Here is a 21,808-nt window from a genome sequence, read left to right as displayed (position 1 = left end):
GCAGCACCCTGAGAACTCGGGGATATGACTGTCCGCCTTCTCAGAGCCCACCCAGGGTGTGGGTTCCATCAGAGTCAGTTGGACTGTGTCTGGTTCCACCGCGGTTTAACCCGGAACTACATTCAGGTTACGGCACTCTGAAATACTGGGAAGAAGTACAAAACTTAAAAACGGAGAGAACCTAGGTGGCACCTAAATGTGTTTGTGGCCCTGAGATCCCTTGTTTGAAAAAAACAGATGCATTGAGGTAGAATTGACATATAATCAACTGCACATATTTAAAGTCTACGATTTGCTGACTTTGGCCTGTGAAACCGTCCCCACACATGGTGAGTATATCGAGGTCCACAGAAGATTCCTTAAGCCTCTTTGTATCCTCTTCATCCTGCCTTTTCCCACTGCCGCCCCCAGGCAGCCATGATCTGCTGTCACTGCGTAGTGTTCGCATTTTTTATAATTTGGTATAAATGGGATCATAGCATGTATAATTTGGGGAGGGTTCTGGCTTCTGTCACTTAGCATAATGATTGTGAGATTTATTCATATTGTGTATATCAATAATTCATTTCCTTTTTTTTTTTTTCCTGAAGAGCAAGTCCATTTTATGGAAACATCACCATTTGTTTATCCATTCAGCTGTTGCTAGACATTGGGTTGTTTCCAGTTATTGCTTCTAAGTAAAGCTCCTGTGAACATTCATGTGCAGGTGTTTGCATAGACGTCTGAAAAGTGGATTGGCTGGATCATGTGGTAGCTATAGGTGTCACACTTTAAGAATCTGCCAGACGGTCTTCCAAAGTGGCTGCATCAGCAGTGTGAGAGAGTTCCAGTTCCTTTACATCCTCACCAAGACTTCGTGTGGTCGGCCTCCAGCTGTTCTAATAACTGTGTGGTGATATCTCATCGTGGTTTTAATTTTCCAGTCACCTGGGAACTAATGGTGTTGAGCATCTTTCCGTGTGCTTGTTTGCCATCCATGTATCTTCTTCCACAAAGTGCCTGTGCACAAGCAGAATGGTCGTTAAATACAAGGAAGGATATGATGCAGTCTAGAGCATGACCTTTGCCCTCAGGGAACTTTCGAAGTTATTTCTGAAACGTAATAATATTTCCAGGCCTTTTAAAATGATGCCTTAACCTTTTTAATGACTCAGATTTGTAATCATAAACATTCATGACTGTACTGTGTAGAATCCAGTTTTGAGTGGCCTTTACTTCTGCTGCCTCATATCCCTCCTTATGACCCTCAACCCTCTCTATCTGGCTGCATCCTAATGTGTATTTTACCAGGAAACGACAAAAAGTGCCTGTGACCAACTTGCATGCAAAACAAAACCAGAAAAGTATGGGGTCAGGAGTAAAGCGCCACGTACAGGGCCCCAGCGGCACGTAGGCTCCTCCCCTCCCTTGTGACAGCATCATGTTCTCCCACTGGTGGTATCTGGTTATGTTTGGTCCAGGGTAAAGTGTTTCACCATTTCCCTTCACATTTACTACACTAATGGGAAGGTAAGTAAACCACTGAGTTTGGGTGTACAAGAGGGTGATACCTGTTTTTGGATGTTTTGCCATTTTCCCTCTGCCAAAATGATACCTTATAGGTGTAGAAACAAATACCCTGAAAGATTTAAAAGAACACTTTAATTCCGGCCCTAAGCAGTAAGATAAGTTCCTCTTAAGGTGAGCACTCTATTGAGCATCTCTTTCCCGAGATCATTTCCTTCCCAAGCTACTGAAAGACCACACCCACTTCATATCCACGCTGCCTTGTACTTTGGTGTCCTGGGTCAGACCAGGTACATTCCCTGTGATTTCAGAAATAGAAGTGCCATGCCAGGGCAGACCAGTAGTCTTTCTAGGCTCATGTTTTGTCTGGGGATGTATCAGAGGGTGTTCTCAGGGGCAGGCGATTCTCCCTTGAAACGTGAGTACCAGGAAGATGACGATGCATCCAAATGGGCACCTTCCCTGCTAGGGGCTTGCCACCAGTGCCCTGGTCTAAATCTTTGTTCTGTGTAGGATTAATGATGCAGTCTCTGTGTGGTAGTATCCTTTTGTGCATAAATTACATTTTTCAAATTTAAGGTGTTTGGATGAGTGTAGGTATGTTTTGTGTCTATCCTTCATGCTTTATAAGTACTGTCTTCTAGCAGCCCTCATTTTTAGAAGCTGAAGCATTTTTTGTTTGTTTGTTTGTTTTTTAAGACCTACCTCCGTACTGAAGCTTTCAGATCCTCTGGACCTTTTTTCCTAAATTTCTCTACATTCTCTCAGAGTTTTCTTAAACGAGCACGTTATTCAGCAAACCTTTGTGAAGTGCCTGAAGAGTGTGCTAGGTTTTCAGGTCAGTGCTTGGCAAAAACACTCTTTGAGAGAGGGAAACGGAGTCATATGCGTGCCGTTTGTTGCAGTAGGCACAGGGGAGACATGTGACAGAAGTCCGTGTGACTGTCACAGAGCCATCAGACCTGCATCTCTGGCCCAGACAGCAGGTGTCCCGAAGTTCCAGGGTGTGAACTAGAGGAGAGGGACTTGGAACCAGCATGGCTGTCTTCTGGTACTCCAGGGCCTCTCCTGGGGCGGGGACAGCAGTTTGCTGTCTCATGCTTGTTTGGTCTGGAAGGTGGAATCAGCACCATCTCGGGGGAGGGGGGAAAGGATATGCTGAGCTCCAGCCGAAGGAGCTGTTCCATGTACCTCACAGACTCTGTCTTACAAATCCTCATAACTGGGTTATCTTTCCTATTTTGCGGAGAGAACGGAGACTCCTGCGAGGTAAACTGCCCCCACAGTCTTGGAGCTAGTAGGGACTAACCCCAACATTCAAAGCCCAGGTCTGAGGGACTCGTTCAAACCCATGATGCCTCTGTCACACCATTCTGCTTTTCCAGAGCGGTGGCTTTCACATCGGTATAAAGAATTTCCTAAGACTTAAAATGGAGAAGCAGTCAGCCTTGTAAAGAGCTTGTTCCTGTCACCTTTTCCTCAGAGAAGGCATCTGAACAGGGTGTTTGTGTGAGCCATGGCTTCTTCTATTGGGCAGCCTTCAAGGCGCACAGCACCCAGATTACCCTGCATCCATCTGTTTTAGAGCCTGAGTACAAAATTGGTGGCATTTGTCTCAAGGGTAAACTAAAGGAGGCCATCCCAAGGATGTTTTGGAATGCCTAATTTTCTTGCCCTCAAACACACAAATTCTCAGGGAAGCTGTTGGGGGTTAGGACAAGGAGACACAGCTTCTCTCCTCCTCCTCTGCCAAGCCCTTCCCCAGAGCACACACCATGGTAAATGTTGCTTGAGGATTACTGTGAGTGTTTCCTTTAGTTCAAATTGCATTTTAGTGAGTAATAACCCCTGCCAAAGCTAAACAAAAGCTAGAAAAGGCAGGACTAATTCCTGAGCTCCTCATAAGACTGCTCACAACATACCCAGGGCTCATGAATCAGCTGTGACCTAGCCATCGGCTCTTGCCTGCCATCCCTTCCTAGTGGTAGTTTTCCTGAATTTTCAAAAAGCAGGCATCCTGGTTCCTGTGAAAGGTCTCCCTTTGGAGGGGTTTATGGGAAACGCAGGGACGTTAATCCCGTCTCTTAGGGTGACATTTGCTAACTAATTCTGAATTGTTCCCCCAAAATAGGTTCATTTGACTGAAACAATTTATAGCACATTAAACCCAAAATGTTGTTGTTATTGTACCTTAGATTTTGCTTTTGTGAAGTTTCAGTACCGTTGGAGCTGTATCCTAGAAGTGTGCTTGCTACTTTGGGCAACATCATTGTGGTTAAACCTGGCTGCCTCACCCAGAGAACCAGGGCAGCTTCCCTCTCCTGACTTTGGAGCAGCCGTGCACAGAGAATGATTTAATGTTTATTGTTTGTTTTTAAGAAAAAAAAAATTTTTTTTTTTTTAAGATTTTATTTATTTGTGAGAGAGAGAATGAGAGAGAGCATGAGAGGGAGGAGGGTCAGAGGGAGAAGCATACTCCCTGCTGAGCAGGGAGCCTGATGTGGGACTCAATCCCTGGACTCCAGGATCATGACCTAAGCCGAAGGCAGTCGCTTAACCAAATGAGCCACCCAGGCGCCAAGAAATTTTTTTTTTAAGTAGGGCCATAAATATTCCCATAAAACCCACTCTTGAATCATTACATTTAAGCAACATAACTCTTCAATGAACACTCTAGGATAAGTTGGCTGCTTATGAGATCTACTCAGTGTATAGAGTTTATTGAGCGTGAACTACTTCAGAACATCTACCAGTTTTTGTTTTTGTTTTTTTTGGGGGGGTTGTTGTTGTTCCAGCCATTTTTAAGTCTACAGTTCAGGGACATTAAAGTTCATTCATGGTATTCACTACTGTCTGGTTCCAGAACTCTTCCTCACCCCAAAGGGAAACCCCCATACCCATTAGCAGTCACTCCGTATTTCTGGCCCCTGGCAACCAGTAATCTGCTTTCTGTCTCTGAACCTCACCAGTTTGGTTACTACATATAAATGGAGTCATACAACAAACATGTGGCCTATGTGTCTAGCTTTCACCTGGCAGAACGTTTCAAGATTTATCCACGTTGTAACATGTGTCAGTACTTCATTTTATTTTAAGGGCTCAAAAAGATTCCATTGTGTGGACATACCACATCACGTTTATCTGTTTTTCTCATTGGTGGACATTTGTTGCGTGGTTGTTTCCACGTTTTGGCTGTTGTGAGTAATGCTGCTATGGACATTCCTGTGCAGGGATTAGTTTCAACACTGGTGTTCACTTCTTTGAGGTGTTTGCCCAGACTGGAAGTGCTAGGTCATCCGGCAGTTCTCTGTGTGACTTGCCGAGGGACTGCCGCAGCGGATGCAGCATTTTGCATTCCCACCAGCAGTGTACAATTTCATTTCTTTACATCCTCGCCAGCACTTGTTACTCCATTTTGTAAAATAATATGCATCGTATTGGATATGAAGTGGTAGCTCTTGGTGGTTTTGATTTGCATTTCCTACTGACTAATGGAGTTGAGTATCTTCTTGTGTGCTGTTGGCTGTCCATTTGTCGTCTTTGAAAAAATGTCTGTTCAGATCCTTTGCCCGTTTTGCATTTGGGCAGTTGGGTTGTTTGTCTTTCAGTTGGGTTGTTGAGTTGTAGCTTGGTTTGTTTTTCATGGAAATTTTCAGATACCCACTAAAGTAATGAGAGTGGTAAAGCGACCCTGAGCACATGTCCCCCGGGCACAAGTCATTGCACCTGGTCCTCGCGCTCTCCACCCACACCTGGAGGTTTCCAGAACAACTCCCAGCCCTTTAATGTCATCTCACATTTAGTTTAAACTTCCCGATTGAAACATGATTTTATAGTTGGTTTGCTAGAATGAAGATCCAGATAAGGTTCATACTTTGCATTTGGATAATAAACTTCTTTTAGTCAGTTTTAATCTTAAATTTCTCTCTTCTTTTCCCCCCTTTCAGTTTGTCTTCTTGAAGGAACTGGATCATGTATCTTACAGAACTTGTACATTTTAGGTTTCGCTTACAACATCCCTGTGGTGTTCTCCCCTGGTATAAGCTAGAAGATAGAACTAGAGGTTAGATCTGATTCCAGTTCTAGTTCTTGGCAGAAACACCTCAGTTGTGGAGTTGTGTCCATTCTCTCCAGGTAGAACAGAGCAGGACCGGCTCTCTCTCTCTGAGACGGCCCTGGCCACTCATCATCGTTGCCAAGTGATGCCATTCCATTTCTGTCAGTCACTCCTGCTTCATTGGATTCCTCTTCACAGACAAACTCCTTTGTCAGCTGTTTAATTGCCTTGCTGTCCAGTTGGGTCAGGAAAGTTCCATCCAGTGCTTGATCCTCTCCCTTGATTTCCCAGCACTTAGGATCATGAGTGGTTTCCAAGCTGGGCTGGGTGTGCTTCTGTGAGCATCATCATGAACTCCCAGATTTGACCTTTTAAATAATGTTCCCATCCACTGCACTTCCACCCGCCGTCAGTCTTTAGATCAGTGGTCCTGACTCAGGTCATCTGGGGACCTTTAACAAAAATAATGTCCAGACAACTGGGTCAGCCTCTCTGGGGTAGAGCTGAGCATGTTGCCTTGAAAAGGCCCTGCAGGTGATTCTGATGCACAGCGAAGATTGAAGGTCCTTGTTGGAACCCCCTCCCTGACAAGGGGCACAAGATGCAGAGCCCTGTCTTCAGGATTGCTGGCTCACCCTGGGCTGTCTGCCCTGGCTTGCTTCCTTACTCTCACTTCACCACATAGTCCCAGTACCTGGACTTCATGATAAGCAAGCCTCATGGACATGTGCTGCCTGCCCTTCTTCTCCTCCCCTCCTCTCCTTTCCCCTGACCTGGAGCAGAGCTTGGCTAAACTTCATAAGGGAGACCGCACTAAAGTCCCCAGGGCAACACCCTTAGATCTGCAGCCAGAGTGGGCCTACCAGTCTACACCGTGGCAACCCTGGGCACCAAGCAGGTTTTTGCTTGTTAACTTCCAGGGTCTTCTGGGGCCTTCTGTATTTAACACTACCGGCAGTGGTAAATACTGTCTCTTGATGTTTTTTCCCTCTCTTTTAGACATCACACCCCCTTACCATACCACACAAAAAAATATACCCCAGATTTCCCTCCAGACCTTGCCCCCTGGCCTGGGGCTGAGGCAACTGGGTAGGGGTTTTGTTTGTAATTCACTTGTACCTCCTGAAGGCTGGGCTGTGGACCCCCAGCAGGTGGCATTCCCAGTATCTTCAGTCAAGGGCAGGACCCTGCCTCTCTGCCTGTGTTTGGGCCTGTGACACCACTGTCAACAGTTGAGATGGGCCTAAGGAAGTCGGTGTGAGCAGAGAGATGAATCATGATGTTTGGCTTCTTGCCCTATGCCCATAAAAGTGGCATTTCCTTAAATAGATCAGAACCTTAATAACTATTTAAAGAACATGTGGTATTAGGGGGTGTATTTTATGGCCTTTAATTAAACTTCAGACAAATTAAAACATTTTTAACGATGTTTTATGACATTTTTTATCCTTTTCCGTGGAGATTTGTGTAATTTTTTCGCTCACTTACCCCACTCCCTCAACTCTCAGTGCATACAAGGGCACACCAAAGTGGGGCCACGTGAAGGCTGTAGGCAGAGGACAGCATCATATCTTAGTCATAGGAGCAGGTGAAGGCTTCTGGCCCAGCTCAGGAAGGAGCAAGTGGGAAACGCCCAGCTGGTCCTGTGGAGGGGTGTGAGGTGTTGGGCGATTTTACGAGTCTATGTCTTGAATTTTTATGATAGTGAAAAGGACAGCAGATGGGCTTGTGAAGCAGGCCACGTCCATCTTCCCTGTGAGATCTCTTAGTGGACATTTCCTGGATGGGAGGTCCTGGATGGGAGGATGTGCGCCTGTAGGAGAAAATGTGGCAGAGCACCTCATTTGAGTCTGTGCTGAATGCTTTCTTGAACTTTTGTTGACACATATCATAACCATCTCCTTTTTGTCCGCCTAATCCAAACATAGACTTACCTGAAAGAGTAGAAAAATCCTGAGTTGACCTGAAAACCAAATGCAAAATCTGAATTCATTAATTAGAAACTTACATTACAGTTACTAGTATGTTCCATTGTCCCTATTTTAAAAAGAAAATTGTTCCCTTCTTACAGAGCTTGGCACCATTGCCTGTGAATAGTGAGCAATAGAAAGTTCTTCCATTAGTGTGCATATTCCCCTCAAAACACCCATTTTGGGGCTTTAAGAATAGTTTATTTTAAAGGTGTTGGCTGGCCTGCTTGAAGCAGCCATCCATGTAGGGGTCAGGACCTGTGTGGGTGGAAGGCCCTTGACCCTCCGCAGCCCCTGCGCTGATCTGCAAAATGTAAATGGGCCCTTCTGCCCAGAGAGAAGTGCACTTGGGCTTTACAGTCAAGGGTTTTTCCTTATGCACCGAAAAATGCCGCTTTTTAAAAATAGTCCATTTCTAGACAACCTTTGTGAAACAAACATGTCAAAAAGCATATCTGTGAATGTCATAAGACCATTACGGATAATTGAACTTTGCGATGAGGTGGCTTCTTAAACCTAAATTAATAGCCGCGGAATCAAGAGCTCCACAGAGGAAGCCAGGGGACTTTTCTAGCACCCTTTTCGGCCTCAGAGAACTGGATTTGTTGTTTATATAGACTTTTCTCTGTTCAATCTGCATTATTTCCCAGTAGTTTGATTTTGCAGCCCTGATCCTCAAAAACAGTGAAACAAGCAGTGAGATGGGGAGTGGAGGGCACAGGGCCAGCGCTGTTGTGGTGGCTTGGGGTGGTGGCAGCCTTGCCTGGGGCCTGCTTTCTCAGATGTTAGGCTTTTCTCCACTTTCCTTGAAGCCCCAGCCTCATTTTCCCCCAGGGTGTCTCGGGATGGGTGAGGAGGTGGAGGGACAGGGGTGGGCAGAGCACTCAGAGGCCTCACTTGGATTCGGTGCGTTGTGGCCTCGCTGTCCCCTGCAGGGTACAGTGCCCAGCCTGGCTCCCTCCAACTGGTGGAGGCTGAGACACCTGCCAGCCTGCCTGGGCTTGGACTTCGGAAGTTTGGTTGTCAGGTACTTCAAAGTTAACTCCCCCTACCCTGGAACTCGAGAAACCATTGTTCCTCATTGTTTAAATTTCTTTGGCATGTTTTGTAAATGAAGTCGCTGCTCTGCCTGGAGGTTCCAGGCTTGAGGTCAGGTTTGTGTTGAGGAAGCTGGGGAAGGCTGGGGTTCCCACAGCTGGGGAGCTGGGGCGCAGCCGTTTCCTCTGCTGTAGGAGCCTCTGGCGTGCGGCGCGGGGAGGCCAGGCACGTAGGCGGCTCTGCCAGACGCCTGCCTTTCAGGGAGCTGGAGAGGGGGCTGCGGCGGCAGGAAGTGGAGATTTGTTTTCTTCCAGAAATGAATGTGGCCTCCGGGGGCAAGGGCTGGGAGTCCTCAGCGGCCACATGTTGCCGCCGGCCTCACACAGGGCTTGGACAAGCCAATAAGAGGCTGCTTGCCCTGTCGTCTGTGCGATGGTACGAGGTGCCCTCGGCTCTTTGATCAGGGCACTTGTCTGGAGATCTGGTCGGGTTCCTAGGAGGAGCATGGCCGGGCTTGGGACGGGACTGAGTTTGAATAACCACCCAAATCAGCTCTGGAACCTGGGCCTCCTTATCTAAAACTGCTCCTGGGTGATGGTGGGATTAAGATGATACCCTGTCCTCCCTGCTGCCGGCCCAGCACCTTGGACAGGTCACTTCCCTTCCCTGGTTCCAGTTTCCTCCCAGCTGGCACCGACACCCCTGGCTGGCTGCTTCCTGAGATTCCGATGAGATGAAGGAGGCCCGTTTGCTCTGGCAGCGATCAGCAGTAACTCTCGGACACTGCTGGTTGCACCCTCACAGGAGGCAGGGACTGTCATTGTCCGCCGGAGAGGGGGCCTGTCAGGGTTGGGACAGGAATGCTTGCCTGGGCTGTGTCTTCGTGGCCAGGAAGTGGGGGAACTGCAGCCTGGAGGTAGGGAGGACCTGCCCAGCCCCGGTGGCCGGGGAAGGGTTGGCGGGCTCACTCATAGAGGCCAAGTCAGATGGCCCTGAAAGCTTGCTGAGACCTTCCCTGGGACTCTTGGCAGGTTTGCATCCTTTTGTGCTTTAATCTGGTAATTTTCCTCACCACAGTTTCTGAACAATGCTTTCAGGCCAGATTGGTGAGACTGGCCGCCCCAGATAATCGGGTTACCAAGGGGAAATGACCTCTGGAATGATAGCCCACAGAGCTGCCCCCTTTTTGAAGGCTTGTGCTTGAGTGGAAGCCCCCCCAGAGGGCAGCATTCTGGGTGTCTGCAGTCAGGGGCCAGAGAAACCATTTCAGTGACGAGGCCGATGAAAAGATCAGCCCCACTCTCTTCCATGCTACTCGCTCTTTTTGTAAGGGGACTGACCGCAAGCTGTGAGTCTGGATTAAGACTGTTTTCCCGGAAGGGCCACTTGCCCAACCTGGTCCTATCCTCCCCACCTGCCCCCGTCCATGAGCCCCAGGTCCCCTACTTCGTGTGAGGACCTAACAGTTTGTAAACCTGGGGTGAGGGATGGTAGAGTTTGTAAAACCCTATACACATACGCACAGTATTTGGATCGCTGTGATCGCTTGTCCCTGGGAGGAGTGGCAACCTGTATCCAGGAGTGGGGGGGTTGCCTTCACTAATAAAGTCTGGGCTTCCCAGTACCCGAGGAGCTAACCCTTGATGCAGCTGAAGTCTGCGTGAAAGAAACAGTGGGGCCTCAGACAAGAGGTGTTTGGGAAGTGCTCTCTTTTTCAGTCTGTGGCATTTACATAAAGTGTGTGAATTTCCAAAATTTAACTGGAGTTTCAACTTCAAAAGGATTTTTGCAAATAAAGGTAAAGGCTCCATAATAGCCAAACTGTGTTATCATATGGTCAACTATTTCCGACTATGTTACTTTTATAGTTGCAAATAATTTACTATGAATGTGGAAAGAGACACCTCTTCCAAGAAAGTCGAGGTGATGCGTGGAGAGGCTCTGTGGGAAAGCACACAGCCCCAGCATCAGTTGGCTCCCAGTGTCTCCTAAGGCAAGAAGGCAGCTGTTGACGTCCTCAGAACACAGAGGTTTTGATGGACTGTAAATCTGTGCCTAGAGCCCTAACGGGAGGTCAGGCGGAATCATAACTTCTTAACATAGCACTTTTGCTCCCCAGGGCCCCACGAGGCTGCAGAGCTGCCAGACCAGCTCTCTGTGCCCAGAGTTCTTCCCATGAGGGGGAGGTGGCTCAGATGTGTTCGGCCAAGGGGGCAGTGACCTGTGGGTGGTAGGCAGGATGGGATGGGCACCCGCTGAAAAGGCCAGTCCCTGACACCTGCCGGTCTTGGGACATGACCCCTAGCACACTGTGCCTTCTCCAGAGGCTCCCCCCGCCTGGGGTTTGGAGGCCATGTGGCATCCAAGGCCGCCTTCCCCCTCCTCAGCATGCTCCTGAGAAGATCACAAGGTGTGTTACTTACACGTTATTTTTCTTTTCCTTCAGAATATTGACATTACAAACTTCAGCAGCAGCTGGAATGACGGACTGGCCTTCTGCGCTCTCCTGCATACGTACCTTCCGGCCCACATTCCGTACCAAGAGCTGAACAGCCAAGATAAGGTAGGCTGGCTGTGAAACAGCCCAGCTCCTGGCGTCCTTACCACACAGGGGAGACAGAGCCTTCCAGCAGCAGGGCCCCCGCCACGGTATTGGCTCACAGCGGCCCCATCTCAGCTTGGTCTTATTCTGGGATTGAGGTGTTAGTGCTGAGCCAGCCAGTCCCTGACCTGCCTTGTGTGGGACATTTGGTGGGTTCAGCATTCCCCAAGTTACAGCATTCCCAGTGGGAGCGCTCAGCCTTCCTGGGTGGTGACATTTAGGATCACGAGCTTTATACCCTTGAGAGCCGCTCAAGGCATGAGTGGTCTGGGCAGTGCTTCCCACGCCAGGCCAGTCCCCTGCCAGCCCCGTGTGGTCCAGCCATCCCACTCACGGAGCTGCTCGGGGACAGCCCCTGTCCAGATGGGCACTGGCAGAGGTCCCCGGCTTGAGCCCTCCTCTGGTTCCCTCCTGCCCTCAGATAACGCTTGAAATTCCTCCCGGGGGGCTAGCTCACTTGACAGGTGTTTCTGATTGGCTTTTGGGGTCCGGGTCCAGGCGGCTCAGGACTGATGTGTTGAAAGTGGCCCTTTTGCACAGTGAGGAAGGAATGAGCGTGTGGAGATTGCTCCACGGACGGTCACGAGAGGAGCAGCTGGGCCCTGCAGAGGGGCAGTCAGGGTTGGTGGGGGCTCCGAGGGCTCCAGCGTAGGTTTGTTCTGGTCCCAAGTGGAGGTGGCTGTCCGTCTTCCCCAGCATCGTGAGTAGTGCAGGCCGCCTTCTTCCTGGCCTTGCTTGTCCACTCCAGTCACACAGTTTGTTTTACAGCGAAGGAACTTCACCCTGGCCTTCCAGGCGGCCGAGAGCGTTGGCATCAAATCCACACTGGTGAGTCATTGGCAGGGCCCCTCCTTTTTGTTCGGAAGAGTTTCCTTCTCATTAAGGGAGATCTGGGTGGTGTGGTGGCCTGATGAGCAGGGGGCTAGTGGGTGGGGCTGGGGGGCCACACTGGCCACCCGAGCGAGTGTCCCGTCAGGGGTGCAGGCAGGGTTTCACCTCAGTCCCATGGGCACTTTATGCCTCAAGTGAATTGTCTTGAGGGAGCGGTCTGAGGTGGGCAGAGTCATCCTGACCACAGCCCGGCAACTTTGACTTCCTCAGAGTCACCTTTTCTAGTCGAATCCCTGGGTTCAGAAGAAAAAATACTAACAAGTTTATAACAAGTCACTGTCAGAGGCATATTCCTGCAGGTCTGTCTGCCTTTTGTCAAACTAGAGGGAGAGGGGAGGCGATGCAAGGCAAAGAAGGAGGCTTTAGAGGCCGAGCAGGCGCTCCCGTGCTTCAGGGGCCGTGGCAAACGCCACTCATGGGGGGTGGGGGGGCATGAGTTGTAGAAAACCCTCGCGTCTCAGGGTTGTCAGGCCGCTGCCCGGCACCCACAGTAGCTCCCAACAGCCGTGCTTCCGTCAGAGCTCTTGCCCCGTCACCACTCTGACTTTCTGAAAAAGATACTGTGTCCAGATGCAAAGCCAGGCCTTCCACACCCAGCGACACTTAGATTATATAAACTCGGGACCGCAGCGGTGGTGTTATCCAGCGACACGCGGCGGCCAGTGCGCAGCTCGGGGAGTTCTGCAGAGTAAGAGCCCTGGGAGGCCAGGTCACTGCCCCAAGGGCACCCCTCACCCTGACTGGTAACAGCTGGGTGGCTTTGAAGAAGTGTTTACATTCATATTTACCCCAACAGGAGTGTTTGTGTAGAGTTCCAGAAGTGTATCTTCTGACTTGATAGAAATAGGCTTGTTTAGGGTGGCCTCTATTCAGTTGTACAGAGAGAAAGAGAAGTTACCATTATTGAAATGTTTTCTGTTATCCTGGTATTTTACAACACATGTAAAGTTCCAACATATAAAAAGTGGGCCATTTCCACCCCTCCAAAAAAAAAACTTTATATTGATCAAGATCTTATATTGAACAAACATGTTTTCTTTTTTCTGTACCAAGTCACCAGTGGGTGGCCCGTTCCATCCTGCTGGCCATGGCCTCACCTATGGAACCTCCCAGAGCAGTGCTCTGGAGCGAGGTTCCCCTGGAAAGTCACGGATGTTCTTCAGCAACAGTGGGTCTCTTCTGGGGGCCTCCCAGTCCCGTATCCAAGTCCTGGGTTTCCCACGTTCGTTTTCATCAGCTGGCATCTCACAGATGACTGGTATTCTGCAGGGTACAATTAGAAAACAGTGTCTTTGATGCTTTCAGATGGTTGCCATGGTGAAGGGCACTGGAAAGTTGAGTTCTGGGAGCCCTGGGTGCACAGAGACTCTCCTAGGACAGAGACTGGGGTGAGAAGTGCTCTCAGAAGCGAGCACATGGAGCGGTTTAAGAAAAGAAGCAGACAGGGATTGAGGCCCCAAAGACGAAAGCCAGCCTCGGAGGGCCGTGGCTGGGAGCAGGGGCGCCCCGGTATGCTGCTCTGGGGCAGGGCTCGGGCACAGACGGGCAGCTCGGGGACCATGCGGACGCTTCCAGGCACACTCGGCAGCGAGGGAGCAGGCATCCCAGCCAGGCTGTCGGCGGGTGTGATCAGGCTTGGCCCAAAGTCAGAGGCCCCGCCCCGTGCAAGGGCCCGTGTAGTGTCAGGGAGCCTGTCGGGACGGGCCCAGGGGTGACCCGGGGTTCTAACCAGGTTTCTTCCTTCTCCGCCAGGACATTAATGAGATGGTGCGGACTGAGCGGCCTGATTGGCAGAGCGTGATGCTCTACGTGACCGCAATCTACAAGTACTTCGAAACCTGAGCACACCGGAAGGACTCTCCCCGTTACCAAGTGACACCAACGCCATTAGCTACGCACCCCGTAAAGCTTTCAGCGACTCTCTGGGCCGCCCCGCAGCGTGTGAGCCTTCAGCCGGGGCTTCTGAGTCAGGAGAACTCGGGCCTCCGTGGCCCCCGGCTCGCGGCCGGCTCCGTGCACACGACCCGTCCGGCCAAGGTCGGCATGGGCTCCACACACGGCGCACACGCTGTTTGCTGCCAGAGTTTTTTCTGAAGAGAATATTGAACTGCATTAGTGCCGTGGGGTGTAAAAACCAGCTCATGCGCAGCTCAAGTCGGGGAAGGGGCTGAAACTCTGGGGGCAGCTCACGGGGGGTTAGTGAAAGCTTTAGCCACAGCGCTTCTTGACTACTCACCGGTGCGGCTTCTGGCACTCGTGAGAACCAGGCCGGGGACTCGGTGCCTGGCAGAGGTGCCTGGAGAGCAGGCTGCGGCCCTGGACGTGGAGGGCCACGGAGTGCATCACCATGGCAGTGGGGCGGCCACTGATTGCACGTGGCAGGGCTGGCCTGGCCCGCGTGATTTAGATGTTTACAACTTGAGCTAACAGATGATCGTGACTCGAGGTCCCGGCTGGTGGCGCCTGCCGCTGCTGAAGGGTTGGTTTTGTGCCTGGGCCCCCGTCGAGCAGAGGCGGCCCCCTGGCCTCGCCGCTGCCAACCTGTCCTTTAGCCTGGAAGGGGCTTGGGAACCCAGCTCTGACTTTAGGTTTCTGGACAAAAGAATTGGTCAAAAGGAGTTCTAGTTAAAAAAAATTTTTTTTCCTTAAGAGCAATATTGGGGGAAGATACCTCCTGTTCTGTTAGTACCAAAGTTAAATTGTCTTAGTAAACATAGAGATAAAACACAAAATCTGGACGCGAGCATGGTGAAAGCCAGAAATGAAGTCAGAAGTAGCAGGAGAAAAAGCCGAACAGCTGGAGGGAGCCCAGCCGGGTAATTTAAAGTCACTGAGTCACTCAGACGAAATCCTCCTGGGCAAGAATTTAAGGAAGTGCCTTCAGTCTCCTTGCACGGGTACACCGGATAGAGGGTCTTGGAGGCCGCCGTGACCACAGCCAGAGCAGATGGTGTCAGGGCTGGTGGCCTGCAGCCCCGTGATGGAGTTGGTCCCTTGCCACGCACGCCAAGTGACAGGCAGCCGCAGCAGCACCCCTTCCGTGCGGTGGAACCGAAGCCTTATGAGGGGTTCTGTTGAGGCGACTCTCAGGCTGGGACCCAGCCCTTCTTGGGAACAGGGATCCCACGTCTCGTGCGCCTAACACAGTAGCTGTTGGTTTGAACAGTGTCGAGACCTGTTGCTTCTAGAATACAACTGTGTTTGGTGCCTGCAAAGTAGCACGAGGAAGAGTTGCCACCAGTGGGAGCAGGATTGCTGCCCCAACCACAGGATGCGAAGAAGGCTGCCCAGCCAGCACGTGGGCCCGGGGGTTCTGCGTTCACGCGTGATGTTCTAGACTAGGAGCATGACGTGTCTGTAGCCTAGGAAAGAACGTGGTTGTTGTGCAGTGGGCTGTGTGTGTGTGTGTGTGTGTGTGTGTGTGTGTGTGTGTGTGGCCTGCTGGCCCACGGTCACCAGCTGGCTGGTAAGTGCCCGTCAACCCTGCCCACATGCCCTAACCTGGCACCCTGGCTGCTGCCCCAACTGGAGGCTTTTTGTGAAATGCCTGTTTTCAGCTAAGGAAGGTGAGGCTCAGTGAGCAGAATCCAGCCCCAGAGCGCACCGGAAGACCCTGGCGGATACCTGTCCCCATCCTCCCTGACCAGGTTCCATTCTGGCTTCTGTTGTTCTGTTGACAGGTGCCCTGTGCTGTCAGATGAGGGACTGTTAGGTGAGAATTACGGTTTTTTAAATGTCTCTCCACTCGGTCTTTCTGAGTCCCACTTTCGCTCTCATTTGCCCTCATGGAAGCCTGTGCTCTTGTCTGGACCCAGTGTGTCTGACTGTGGCCATGTTTTTATTTATTATTGTTGGGGGGTGCTTTTTTGTCTGATGAAGAAGACTTTCCTGGGTCGGCAGTTCACACATTGGTCCCTTCCTAGCCAAGTGAGCCAGCTGTGGCAGCTCATGCTGGGGGGCTTGGGACTGTGCCCACAAGGCTGCCATTGAGGTCAGTGATGGGAGAGGGTGGCCGCAGGAAGTGCCGGGACCAGGCCCAGCCTGTTTAAGGGCCCATCTCTGCCTCCCTGACAAGAGGCTGTGCAGGGGTGCCCAGCCGGGCCGCCTACATTTGCACATGGGTCCACAGGCGAGAAGATTCTAGAAGCATGACTTTTCTTTTTCTAATAGGATCCTTTTATAACACTGTTGGCTTTATGGGATAATTCTAGGTGGTCATATATACCTAAAAGTGCTACTGTGAGGTGCTTTTGGTCCAGTGACCCTTGACGTGAAGCCTCCAGGAAGTCATTTTGCCTCTTCTCCCTTCAAGCACAAGCTTTCCTGCAAAAGGGCCAGTTACATTTCTGTATCTCTCAACCACGGGCTTCTGCTGACTGACAGTACTTTTTTATTTTGTTCTATTAAATATTCTCAAATGTATTAAAATTGCTGAAATGCATCAGGCTTGGGCTTTTCTAGCTCGACACTTCAGCTGCTCCCCTGACGTGGTGTGAACAGGGCCCTGGCTGCCCCCCCCGGGACTGGCTGTGGCAGGAGGAGGGCTCCTGAGCCCAGGCTCCGTCCGCTCTGGCTGCCCCTCCCCTGCAGCTCACAGGCCAGGAAATGTGTTGGGGGGAGGACCTGGGTGGGGGCGGGTGCTGGGGTCTGCCAGGTCCCACCCTGGGCTGCAGAGCAGAGCTACAGGCCAGATGCCCAGGCCTGAGACCCCAGAAGCCCTGCCCAAGTTACCACAAGAACGGAAGCCCTGGCATTCCCCAGTGGTAGCCCAGACACGTGCTGCTGTGGGGAATGGAGTGGTGGTGGGGGGTGCCTTGAGGGTTGTTTTTTTTTTTTTCCCTAGCAGTGCATCTTCTTGGAGATCATTTTCAGAATATATAAAATTAGAGGGAAAAGAATCGGTAATTATAGCACTCAGAGCACGCAAACCAGTCAAGTCTTTTTTTCCCTGCGCATCTTGTGTGGGATGATTATGAATCCACGGAGCGCAGCCCAGGACAACACTGGGGCTCGTCACACCGCGCATGCTACGTGTCCCATGCGGAAGGGCCTGTGGGACCACCCCCGTGACACACTGAGTGACCTAGGGGGCCTTTCCTGGGCCCAAGACCCCCCCTCTCAGGGCCGGCGTCCGGCCAGTAAGTGAGCTCACAGCTGGGGAGCCCCAGAGCCCATGGCCTGAGTTGAGGTGTGGCCTGTGAGTGCCGACAACCGCGGGCGTCCACCGTGGCCCGGCTTCCAGAGCGCAGCACCCGAGTCCTTGGGGTACAGAGCTGGGCAGGGGAAAGACTGCGCTGGGACTGGGGCTGCCTCCGGCCTCTCCCCACTTGCCAGCTGTGGGGCCTGGGGTGCTCGCTTAGACACAGTGGGAGCTCCTGCCCTTTGCTGGAGTGTAAGGCGGTCGCTCGGCTGGGAACAGCAAGAGGCCTCTGCGACCAGCATGTTGGGCTCTGTGTGCAGTGTGCACCAGTCACAGCGGCAGGAGGGGTGACCCCCCCCCCAGGACCCCTGGGCAGCAGGGACAGAATGGGCTGTCTAAGCTGCTGCCCCTCAAGTGTGGAGACTGCCCTCCCCAAAACATCCCTCCCGCCTGCCTGTCATGCCCGTCGCCTCTGGAGCCAACTGAGGCCGGCCACAGGGGGAGTCCTGTGTAGCCTGACTTCCTAACCCGCTCACAGCCTGGTGGCTCCCAGTGGGGCCAGCCAGGGGCTCTGCTTTCCTAGACACAGTGCTTGCTCTTCCTGTCCCAGGACAGCACGTCTGGGGAGGGAACTGTTACCACCTTGAGTTAGGGAAGGTTCTAGAACCTCTTTTGTGGGGGGTGGTTTGATGGGTGGAAGCAAGGAAACAAGTTCCTCAAGAAGGAGAGATGCAGAAAAGATCTCACACCCTCCTATCCACAGTCTCGCAGGGCTGGGGTCCTAAGCCTTAGGTGGCCATGCCCTGGTGACACAGTGGCCAGCTCTTTGGCCCTATCCTTGCAGGGCTGCGCTTCCCACACCCTTGGTCTGGCCTGAGTTCTGTTTCAGGTTGTCCTTTAAATGGAAGGCAGGGCGGATAGAGGGGGTCTTGTGCTCTGCACCAGGTAGATGAGTGGATTCTGGTCAGGGCCAGGCTGTGGGGAAAGCAGGAGCTCAGCCTACCAGGTCAGGGCTTCGCTGGGCCGCACCTAGTGCATCTGTGCGGGAGGCAGGGTGGGGGCCTGGGAGGACAGGGCTCCGCAATCCCTGGGCCTGGCTCATGCTGTGGGAGGGCGGGCTGAGGGTGGCGGTAGGCCTGGGAGCTGGGGGACTGTGAGGGCGGGTCAGAGGGGTGGAGAGTGACGGGGCACAGCCTGCCATCTCTGCCACCGGATCCGAGCCAGACCCAGAGCAAGGAAAGGCCCCAAGAGTCCCTGGAGGATGTCTTCATTATTGAGTGTGTGTGAGTCCCGGGTTCTTAGAAGGGGGTCACAGTCCTAGGAGGAGGGCTGGGGAAGAGCACAGGACAGGCAGGTCACCAGGACCCACTGGGCAGGAGGCAGGTTGCACCGAGTGGGGGTTGGGATTACCCGGGTGCCCCCCACTCCCAGGTCTGGCACCAGCTTGCAACAGGCTGGGGCTCTTCCCACCTCTGCAATCTGATGACCCCCCCCCCCCCCCGCCGACCCCAGAGAGGCCCCTGCGGTCCCTCCTACCAGATACCCTGCTCTTTGCGAAGTGGGGTAGGGAAGTGCCTGGCAGGGCATGGGGATAGGGGTGCAGGGAGGGTGGGGAGAAGGCAGCTGGCTTGATGTTCTGGCTGCTCCTGCGTGCCGGTGCGCTCCTGGCTTGGAGCCATTCTTCGGGTGGTGAGTGACAGGCCCTGGCATGCGTGTGGTCCCTGTCCGCCCTGTAGCCCAGGAGGAGGTCCCTGTCCTGCCAGGACCTCGGCTCCCACATCTGCACACGTGTGGCCAGATCAGCTCAGAGGTGTAGGGTACCTAGTGGGCTTGCAGTCTGACACCCGGAAGCCAGTGTGGGCTGGAGCATCTTTCTGGGGCCTGGGCTGGGGGGTCAGGGCCCTGCTTGTGGCTGCCGTGCCTACAGATGGTTTGGGAGCTTCCTCTGGCATGATTCTGCCTGCTTTAGTCTAAGCAAGAGGTCCCCCACTTCCTCAATTCCAGAGCCCCAGGAAGTGTGCAGTGCCCCTCCCATTTGAAGAAGTTGGTGAGCGCCTCAGGGTGGCCTGGTTGGTTCGCAGGGACACTGGCCCCAGCACCCACCGGGTGCTTTGTCCTGGGTCTGCCATTGCTTTCCCCCTGATGTGGCCCAGCTGGCCCCAGAGCAAACAATCAGGGTCCAGAGGCCACCCAGGTGCATCCTGGACAGGAACAAAGCCGGCTGGATGGGGGGTGGGGGTGGTCTGAGACCAGAAATCTGGAGCAAGAGAAAGCCCAGCTGGCCCCCCTGAGGGGCCTGGGCTCGGACGGAAGGAAGGGTGGGCACCCGGAGCCTTCAAAGCCTGACCTGGGGCTGGGCAGGGGCACCGAGGCCCAGAGGTAGAAAGTGGGGCCTGCCAGGGGCATCCCCATGCCCGAGGATCAGCAGGCCTGTGCCCCACCCTTGGAGCTCCGTCGGGCCCGCACAGGGGCTTCCCCTCTGGCCAAGACACCTGAGGAGTGCTCTCCAGGCTGAGGGCACAGCACCGGTGAGGGGGCAACAGGGCCAACACGGTGCTGGTGCCAGGAGCACAGGGGTGGGGGGGCCCTAGTGCGGGAAGGCCGGGAGATGGGGGTCAGCCACGAGCACGTCCGCTCGGTGCGGGGAAGCAGGGTTTGTGAACAGCCCTCCCCCGTGCCTGCTTTCTGTCACTGCCGAGCTGGACGGGCCCGGGTGTGTGCTGTCTCGGCAATGGCTTCACCGGAGACCTGGACAGAGGCACACGGCAGGTGACACGGGGCCACTGGAGCAGCTCCCTCTGCCTCTAACTGGCTGGGGAAGGACTGCCCCAGAGCGAGGCTGGGGGCCTGGCGGTGCTTCCAGTGTGGGCAGCTCCCAGGGGCCCCGAGGAGCTGGCTCTGGGGTCGAACCAACCCCGGCCTGACCGCCTGTGGCCTGGGGCGCCCATGCCGAGGAGCTGGGGGCTGCCTGAGGACCAGCTGTAGGAACGAAGCCCTCAGTCCCCGGGCGTGGGGCCCGTCTGGCGGGGAGACGGGTGTGTGCGTGGCCAGTCACACGTGGGGAGGTCTGGGTGGGGAAGGTGCTGGGCCCCAGAATGGAAATGGCAGGGGCCCATGCTAGGACCTGGCGGGACAAGAGTGGACTCACCCCCCCCCCCCAGGGTGGCTGAGTGTTGGTCTCTGCCCCATGAAACCCCACAGTCCCTTCCCCTTCTAGGCCCCAGGTGACTCAAGACAAGCTGTTCCTTGCGTGTTTGTTGAGTGAGGACTTGAATGAATAGGGGCCCGACAGGTGTGGGCAGCAGGGTCTTATCTCCACTTTAGGAGTAGCTTATCCCATGAGATGGCACAGAAGCAAGGGCGTGGGGGAGGATCCCCTGGCCAGGCAGCGCCCCCAGCTGGTACCTCATCGCCTGCCTCCGGCTCAGGAGGTGGCAGGGCAGAAACAACACAGTTCCATTTTACAGGTGAGGCAACGGGAACCTCAAGGCTGCAGGAAAAACACAGCAGCAGTGCAGCCCCGGGGGGCAGTCCCAGGGGCAGTGTCCCTGCCTGGTGGGGGGGGGCTCCTTCCTTTGGTCCCCCATCGCCCCTCACAGGAGGTAAGTGGGAAGGGGGCTGGGGCTACAAAGGCCTACACTGGGGGATGGGGGGCCAAGGTGGGGAAGGGCCAGGCTGGAGGTTGGAAAGGCATCCAGGGACTGTTCCCAATTTGAAAAATCTCGCATGCGCCTCACCAACACCTGGAGTTGTGTTGGGGTTCTGACCCCTCCCAACCCACCCTCCTCCACCCCCCATGGCCTATCCTAATACTGGATATTAGGGAAAACAGGAACCTGGGGACCTGCGCCGGCTGAATGGGGACAGGAGCTCAGGCTCAGGAAAGAGCTGGAGGAGGCTGCCAGGCAATGGAAGCTGGCTGAATCCAGGCAAGTGATGGGCACAGCCTCAGACTCTAGTTCCTCAGCTGAGCCTGGGCTCCCACCACCTACTGGCGCTCTCCCCCGTAGGAGACACCGTGCTCCTACGGGGGGCCTCAGCTCTAGGGTCCGGTTGGACCCTGCACAAGCCCCTCTCCTGGGCTTCTCACCATGACCCCGCCGGCCCCCAGAGGTTCAAGAATGCAAGGGTTCCCATGAGCCCTTGGCCACCAATGCCCTGGCCTCTGGCTGTCTGATACAGTTCCTCCTGCTGTGCACCAAATTGGGGTTACCCCGGCTGTGCTGATGCAAGGGTAGAAGGCGCGTCCCCTTGTATGGATTCCCAGCCCAAGAGTCTAAGATTCCAGGTTAGTGCGTTTGCTCAGAGAAGTGGAGGTGGGGGACAGGTCCCAACTGGGCCCCAGAGGCTGTAAGAACAGGAGGGGCCCTGGCCCAGAGTCTGTGCTGGGGCAGTCAGAGGGGCCACTGGAAATTGGGGTGGGCTTCCTAGAGGCATCCTTTGAGCTGAGGTTACCCCCCACCCCAAACCCCCCTCCGCCCAACCTGGAGCAGGGCTCAGGAAGGGAGGGCAAAGCCAGAGACCAGGCGGAGCCTGGTGGCTGAAGGCCTTGAGTGCCTAGGGAAGGAGGCTGGGTCTTAGCCTTCAGGAACAGTGCAGCCATG

General features: G+C 53.6%; 1 protein-coding gene across 2 annotated transcripts in view; it reads left to right on the top strand.

Annotated features, from left to right (window-relative positions):
• SPECC1L (sperm antigen with calponin homology and coiled-coil domains 1 like) overlaps nt 1-16,505 on the top strand; it is a 128,762-nt gene extending 112,257 nt beyond the window's left edge. For both annotated transcript variants that reach the window (XM_036077942.2, XM_078060707.1), the window contains 3 exons: nt 11,018-11,134; nt 11,942-12,001; nt 13,817-16,505. In XM_036077942.2, coding sequence (XP_035933835.1) covers nt 11,018-11,134; nt 11,942-12,001; nt 13,817-13,906 — 267 coding nt within the window. In that variant the 3' untranslated portion in view covers nt 13,907-16,505. The remainder of the gene's footprint in view (nt 1-11,017; nt 11,135-11,941; nt 12,002-13,816) is intronic.
• The last annotated feature ends 5,303 nt before the right edge of the window (nt 16,506-21,808 follow it).

This window comes from Halichoerus grypus, chromosome 13 (assembly GCF_964656455.1).
Source record: "Halichoerus grypus chromosome 13, mHalGry1.hap1.1, whole genome shotgun sequence".
Classification (NCBI taxonomy): domain Eukaryota; kingdom Metazoa; phylum Chordata; class Mammalia; order Carnivora; family Phocidae; genus Halichoerus; species Halichoerus grypus.
Note: the sequence above shows the minus strand (reverse complement) of the source record. Positions and strands in the feature narration are given on the sequence as shown.